Here is an 8,102-nt window from a genome sequence, read left to right as displayed (position 1 = left end):
TTAAATCGAAAGTTGAATCATTAGTTGCCAATTTTGCTGAAAAGGTAAGATTCTTTGTAGCACTCGAAAAATATTACTTTCATAAAAATCCTTTTTATTTGGACACTTTGACAGTTACAACAAAAACAACACAATCAAAAATACGAATTAAAAATCTGAAATCTTGAGATTTTTTTTGCAACTGTCGTACTAAAACGTATCAAATCAGTGGGTTTCTACTGTGAACAAAATTGTGGTCTGGTGACTCTAACCAGCAGGGGTGGGGAACCTGCAGGGTTGCCATGGATCCATTAGTGGAAACCCCACTTTGAAGTGGTTCGGTTCGGTTTGACGCTTAATTGTGGTTTTTGTTTCACGTCGGTTCAAAACAGCCATTCCGGTTGTCCAGTGGTTAAGGGGAAAATTTATCTACAAAGCTGACTATAGACAGAAACCCCAACAGTGCTATAAAAGCAATTGACGCCAAACTGTCAAATATTATGGCATCCACCATTATGGCGTACGCTCGTTTCTTAAAAAAACTTAAATCGTTATCAAGAACTGAAGTCGTACATTTATGCAGCCGTTTTGGAATTACAACCTTTACCCAGATAATGCCCCTCTTGGAATCGAGTCCACCCGTCAGTTCAATGAAAATTCCTCCACAGAGCTGAAAATCGTTTCATTGTCGCATTTTTGCCGGCACAGTTTACATCGGATTTGCATATATTCCTGCGGGCCCCCGGGTCTCTGTATGATCCACCAGCACCATTCCGGGGAACGTCGTCGTCTCCGCCGTCGCGGTCGCCACAATTGAAATCGCAATGCAAAAATATGCTGAAATTATGCTGCAACGTTTTGTCGCAATAATGTGCGCGCCCTTCGAACGGACTCGCGATTTGTTCGTCGGCCCTTTTTTCATGTTTTTATTTTTATGCCAATGCTTCCTAAATGCTATGCATTGGAAATGCATGTTATTGGGCTTTGTTGGCCCGAGTTGGCGCATTTTGTGCAGTTTAGGTCGCGTTTACTTGTCATTTTGTTTTATTTTACTTTTTGTTTTCAAGAACAAGTCCAGATGACCCTATTGTGTGCCAACTGGTTGAAATGGAGATATGGTTGGGAAAGGAATGCTTCAATTTGCATAAAAATGGGAAACCATTGCAAACTAGGTTTTATCGATGAGATACACCTAGCAGAAAAAATATTATTGATAATTTGGTTGGCAAGTACGTGTGTCAAACGAGTTCTGATCTGAAATCCTTTTTGGAAAATTGTCGCACTTGCATCAATTTTCAAGGTGTATCATAATAGTACAACAAGATTGAAACTTCTATCAAATGAAGAGTGAGTGGTGGTTTTATTGAATATCTCAGGATTGAAACCTAAATTTCGGGATCTGTGAAGGCCAAAAGGAGGCTTAAAATGAAAAGTATTTGGGGATCCGCTGTTGTGATCCAATTTGGAGAGTAGTGAGAAAGGCATCAACCACATAAGTGGATTAAGTTAGTTTTTTTAAATAATGATGATTGGAAAGTATAAAAAAATATAGTAAAAACAATAGATTTTTTTTATAGAGCAATTCCAGCTGTCAAGCTGTCAAAGACAAACTTATGGGAAATTGGAAGAGCTTTCCGGTAAAAATATTTACGAGACTGAAAAACCAAGTCTGTCACAAAAAAAATGCCAAAAACCACCAAAAATCCCGTTTTTTCCACAATTTTATTTTTAAAACCGCTGTATCTTCCCAAGGATTGGACATAGGACAATGGTCAATATGGAGACTTTTATGTAAAATTATCTGGGAAATCGATTCCCACTACCGGTTTTTAAAAATTTTGACGCTTAGACCACTTTTCAAAAAACCAGTTTTAGTAAATGATTTTTGTATTTTTTTAGGAGAGACATACCATCCTGCATTTTTCGTCAGTCTTTTGGTAACATCTTAGGGTATTTCCTCAAAAATTTTGAGCGAAAAAAAATCGTGACATCACCTTCAAATTTAACTTTTAAACTTAAAAATTGAAAAATGACTTAAAAGTGGCGTGTATTTTTGTTTCAGTGTATTTTTATCAGAAAGCCCGTCCAATTTCCACCAAGTTTGTCTTTGACCACTTTTTGATACGATGCAACGGCTTCGAGATACAGTAATTTTAAAATTGCAAAATACTAAAATATTTAAATACCTTACGCCCTTCTCAAATGTTATTCTCGAGTACTATTGGCTCCATATACACAAAAATGACTTATATAGGCCTAGGATAACATGTCTACAAAGTTTCATTGAAATCGGAGAGGGTCGGGTACAAAAGTACCAGAAAAAATCCTGATTTGAGCTGGAATTGCTCTATAAAATGCATCAGTTTCAAGTCAAACAAGCATTTGAGAGTTTCTTTTTATTTTTGTTTTGATATTTTTCTGATTTGAGAATCTGAGATAAAAAATCATTCTTTTTCATGTTTTTTCTAAATTGATAATCATTGTTTCAGTGTAAAATTTACAAATTCCAAAAGATTGGTACTAGCAGAGCGGCCTTTAAAAAAAGTCGTTCTGTTTACATGTGATGCGATTTCATACATGATGAAAGATTTTTCGCTTAAAATAGATTCGAAAAGTTTTGGAATGCAAGACAAAAGGGCATGAAGTGTATACTCCTTTAAAGAATCTTGAAAATTTTAAAATGTATTTTTTTTAAATGACAGTTGAGTAACGGGAAATGGCAGCGACTTTTTTTTAACTCCTTTTGAAAAAAAATACGTTTTTTCGGAATTTTTAGTACGCCACAAAATCGGGCGTCCAATTTGACACAAATGTTCTATTTCTTCACGGTTTCGAGCTTTAAATCACTGAAAAACATGCCTTTTAAAAAAATCAGAAAAATGAAAGAGATCGTACTGACTCACCGACACGAGATATCGAAAAATGGAACTCGGATTCGTGATCAGGGACCAAAATTACCCCTTAGAGCAAAGTTTCACGAAAATCGCAGAGGGGTCGGGTAACTGCTGTGTGAGTTGGCGGAGAATGACCCAATAATTAAAAAAAATCAAAATAACGGTCGAGATTTTTTTTTATTATTTCTTCAAAATCAAAAGCAATAGTGAAGACTTTGCAGCAAAATTAAATGATATTTTTCTTCATTTTTTGTTAAAAAACGATTTTATTAATAGTGTCAATTCAAAGAATTTAAAAAAAATCACACTTTTTCAAGAAGTGACTAGAATGTGGAACAGGGATGCCAGATACACAGATTTGTCTGTGTTTCACAGACATTTGAGCTCGTGTCAGACATTTTTTGAGGTACACAGACTTTTTAAAAACTTCATTAAATTGTTATTTTGTTAAAATATCAATCGAAACTTATTTCGTTAGTCTTCAAATGCTTAAAAACACAATTTTTGATAGATTTCTATGACTGTAAATTGATTTATTTGAATTTTAGACAAAGACACAGACATACACAGACTTTTTCACAGACATTTTTAAAAATCATGTGGCATCCCTGATGTGGAAGCGTTGCAATTTTATATATAATACCAAATATAATTTAAGAAGGAGAGAGTGGCAACACTGCCCGGTTCTGTTTGGTGTTTTTTTTTCGGTCCGTACATTTTCGCGTTTTTATGTTTGTTTTGACCGTCTGTCAGTTTCGATTTAATGTTACCGGCCGAGCTAAGGTGCCAGGTTACCGCGAACAATATAATTTTTAACGTTTTTAAGTGATGTCGTGGAAAAAAATCGATTTAGAATTTAAGATTCAAGCATTGTTTTGATTTTTGCGCTCTAGTTGGCCTGCCGGAAAGTGAGTGCGGCATTAATTGGCCTGCAGAAAAGTGCTGAGGGCTTACTTCGAGTGCAAGTCATTCCCACAGGGATTGTTTTTCTTTAGTTTGATAGGAGAGACAATCCAATTCTCGTTAATTGGAAAAATGTGAACTGTAAATTTGTTGTAATAGAAACAGAAGGAAAAGAAAATGCGAATAATGTGTCAAGTTTAGCTGTTCCTGGTGTGCGGGCGTGTTTTTCTTTCGATCCGTCACGTATTTTTGATTTTTTTTTTTCGTTTTTTTTGGAAAACTTCTGAAAAAGTTCAACTTAAGTGCATAAGAAAAAGTTGTTAGAAAAACTTTGGAATAAAAACTACAAGTGATAGTGTATTAAGCAAAGGGGAAGCAATCCGAGATGGAGCTCGTTCCGGAGGAAATCAGGGCCAGGCAGAAGCTGGAAACCAGTTCGAGGCAACGGCGGCAGTCGTGACTGCGGTGGACCAGCTGGCGGTCACATCCGGCAGCCCAGGAGATGCGGTCAAATTTGGTGAGAGCGTTCTTATTTATTTTTTTATTATCTTTTTTTTATTACTGCATTTTTAATTTCATAAAATTTGCCATTCAAAGCCTACTACTGCATTCGTCGGTGAAGTATCCCATCAATCCTTTTCCCCTTCCAAATCCGGATATCTTGGAGTTCGTCTAAGTTGTTAGGCATCTCTATAGGGTATCCAATCATCAAATCCCTCCCCCACTTCCCCCGTTGATCGTGAGGAGTCGACCAAAAGGAAAAATGAATGTTAATGTGTCATTCGGCACATTCCTGACTCATTTATTTTCCTTATCGGCGCCAACCTAGCTTTTGCGAGCTTTTTGCTCGGCTAGAGTACGGTCAACCAAGCTAAGCTAAGCTAATACCAAATATAATTTAAGAGCTATTCTTTTGACTTATGGAAAAATACTGTTTTTTCGAAAAAATCATATATCATATAAATCAAACAATTTTTGATTACCTCAAAGATTAAATCATATTCTAAATTAAAGATTTCTTTAAAAAGTGAAATAACTATTCTTCTAAGGCCGTGTTAAAATTTTCAAAGTTTGGTTAGTATGCACAAATGGGTGATGAAAAAAAGCTCCTTTGGGCATGTCAACCTTTTATGCCTCCAATCTTTCGTTTGGGTGCACCCTCCCTCACCGATACACCTGTTGCCTCCCTCGCCTATTCGCTCTCTCTTTCCCCCATCCTACCGCTCGCTCACTTCTTACTTCTTCTCACCACCGTGAGCAAGTGTTTTTCACGCACCGGCATCGCGCTTCTCACGCTCACTCGCACTCACTCTCCCTCCCTTCGAATGGCTCTCTTCTGCATGTTTAAACTTCTCTCGCTCTCGCGAGTTCCCACTCTCTCGGCCTACTGTGAGAAACCGAAAGTAGTTGAACTCGCCGAAGGATGCGATGCAAAACAAAAACACCGAGTCGGGTCCCTTTAAACCGTTCGCCGCATGCTTTCACCCCGTGCGAAATTCGCCGATCTCACCGAAAATTTCCCTCCGAAAATTCTCGCAAGAGAAAGAGAGAGGGAGCGGAGAGTCTACTCTCTTCTCTCACGGCCGCTCGCCATCCATCGTACGGTACGGTAGCCGATGCGTACAGCATCCAAGCCGATAAAGAAGCTGCGGGAAAATTCTGACCACGCCGCCGCCGCTCGTCCTCTTCCCCGCCCCAAGATCCTGTCCGACATCGGGCGCAAAATTTCCCTTTTCCGAAAAACCTGTAGAGCTCTTCGCATCTCTTGCTCACTCGCTCGTACTGCTCCGCCAAGTTGCAGGGGTTTTTCTGCACAACATCTGCTTTTTCTTGCCGTGCGGCGTTTAGTCCCGAATCATCCGTCGGTACAGAGGAACAAACGGTGCCGCCGTCAGTCAGTCAGTCAGTCTGCATCATCCAGCCAGACGAAACGGTGGATCCTTTGTGGCGGGTATCCTTTTACGCGCGAGTTCCGACTTCCGTCCGACTAGACAAGCTGACGTCGACTTTGTCGACCTCCTTTGCTTCGTGCCGTTCGTCGTGTGTCGCGCCGGGTTGTCCGTTTTTGTTTTGCTCCGCTGGTTCGTCGCGTGGTTTTGTCGCAGCGAGGTCGACAACCAGTCCGACATTGTCGGGCGAGTGGCGGGATAAGTGGGAGGCAGGTGTCGGCGGGATTAGTGGTGTGAATTTTAGAATGTGATGATAATTGGTGGATGATTGGAGTGTGGGTTGGACCGGGAAACAAGCTCGTCGACAGAGCGGTACCGGCTGTTGATTAATTATCCGTGGTCGGTGGCGCTGGTTATGCTTGATAAGCCGAAATCGATTTACAACTTGGGCAACGTTTGTTTGTATGTGGGCGGGGTAATAATGGGGAAAGTGTGTTAATTAAAATTCCGTGTCCGTCGTTCCGCCCTCGACATTGTCGCGCCTCCCTCCCGAAAGTATGCAACAATAGTAATTAATTAAAATTTCATGAGAAAAACAGATTTTTAACCTCGGAACGTAATTTATGTGCGAACAATGAGCGCGACCGTGTTGTTTGGCATTCTGTGCGGGGTCCTGACCGTGACCAGCGCTTCCCCGGACGGTTACCTGAAAATGTTTCCCTCCGTGCAACAGTCCCAGTACGATCCGTGCTACGACGAAGACCGACCCCGGCGCTGCGTTCCGGACTTTGTGAACGCCGCCTTTGGGGTCCCCATCGTGGCGTCCTCCACCTGCGGCCTCCGCGGACCCGTTGAAGTCTGCGACAGTCCGGAGCTGCTCGGTCCGTGTCACCAGTGCGATGACTCGGTCCCGCGCAAACGCTTCCCCGCCTCCGCCCTAACCGACGTCAACAACTCCAACAACGTCACCTGCTGGCGCTCGGAACCCTTCCCAACCCCGCTCGGCATCAACGAACCCCCGGACAACGTCTCGCTCACGCTATCCCTCGGCAAAAAGTACGAACTAACGTACGTCAGCTTGACCTTCTGTCCGGGAGCCGTCAAGCCGGACTCCATGGCGATCTACAAGAGCGCCGACTTTGGCAAAACCTGGCAACCCTTCCAGTTCTACAGCTCCCAGTGCCGTCGGGTCTACGGCCGTCCAAACCGCGCCACCATCACCAAGTCCAACGAGCAGGAAGCCCGCTGCACCGACGCCCACCGTCACATGGGCGAATCCACCGGCATCCAAGGCTCCCGGATCGCCTTCAGCACCCTCGAAGGTCGCCCCTCCGCCTCCGACTTCGACTCCTCCCCCGTCCTCCAGGACTGGGTCACCGCCACCGACATCCGCATCGTCTTCCACCGGCTCCAGATGCCCCAGGAATCCATCGAAGACCTGCTCCTCCTAGGTTCCCCCCAAGTCCCGCCCTCCTTCCGGCAGTACAAAAACTCGCTGGAAAATGACAGCTCGACGATCGCCACCTCGAGCCCGCCGACGCTCACCCACCACTACGCGGTGTCGGACTTTGCCGTGGGAGGGCGCTGCAAGTGCAACGGGCACGGGTCAAAGTGCGTGACGGGTCGGGACGGGGAGCTGGCCTGCGACTGCAAGCACAACACGGCCGGCAGGGACTGCGAGCGCTGCAAGCCGTTCCACTTTGACAGGCCGTGGGGGCGGGCGAACGCAAGGGAATCGAACGAGTGTAAAGGTGAGTGGATAGAAGCTTTTGAAAATCGTTTCCTAATATTTGACTATTATAAAAATTCTATTTGATTTCAACAAAAGTTCAATAGCATCAACATTTGAACTGTCATATTCCCCGTATAAATATTTGATTTTGATTTATGTTTTTAAAATTCGAAAAGAAAATCTAGCTAAATCATTTTCAACAAAGTTTACTCAGGTAAAACCCTATCCAGGCAGGGTTGCCGCGGTTTCAAAACAATTATATTTTTGTGTATATTTATTTTTGTTTCTTTTAAAAAATTAAAAATTTTTAATCTTCAAATTTAAAAATTTATTTGGCTTAGAGTTTCATTCATCAAATAGTTTTCAAATTATGTTTTGGCAACACTGTCAAAAGTTTCAATATTTACCAGGTGTTGTTATTTATGAAGATTTGTGTCGTGAACATATATTATCGCGGGCGTCAATAATTAGAGTTCACGCGCGGTGATACGACCGCAAGATAATGATCGCATGACAGCCGCATGACAACCGCAGAACAAATTTTTGGCTGTTGTCAAAGGTTGCCTTGAGTTTTCAGCTGACTTTTTGGAAAATATTCAAAACAAATCAAGTTGACAGCCAAATCAACGTAGAATTTCAGTTCAATTTGCTGATTTTTACACTGCGGAAGTAAGGCGGCTATAATCTCCAATCAGTCACAGCGAA

At 42.2% G+C, this 8,102-nt stretch overlaps 1 protein-coding gene across 1 annotated transcript in view; it reads left to right on the top strand.

Annotated features, from left to right (window-relative positions):
• The first annotated feature begins 5,557 nt into the window (after positions 1 to 5,557).
• The window catches only part of LOC6050694 (netrin-B), a 151,815-nt gene continuing 149,270 nt past the window's right edge, over positions 5,558 to 8,102 (top strand). Inside the window, exon 1 of the mRNA XM_038248157.1 lies at positions 5,558 to 7,416. Within this exon, the coding sequence (XP_038104085.1) occupies positions 6,300 to 7,416 (1,117 nt within the window). The 5' untranslated portion in view covers positions 5,558 to 6,299. The remainder of the gene's footprint in view (positions 7,417 to 8,102) is intronic.

The sequence above is a fragment of the Culex quinquefasciatus genome, chromosome 1 (assembly GCF_015732765.1).
Source record: "Culex quinquefasciatus strain JHB chromosome 1, VPISU_Cqui_1.0_pri_paternal, whole genome shotgun sequence".
In the NCBI taxonomy this organism is placed as follows: Eukaryota; Metazoa; Arthropoda; class Insecta; order Diptera; family Culicidae; genus Culex; species Culex quinquefasciatus.
Note: the sequence above shows the minus strand (reverse complement) of the source record. Positions and strands in the feature narration are given on the sequence as shown.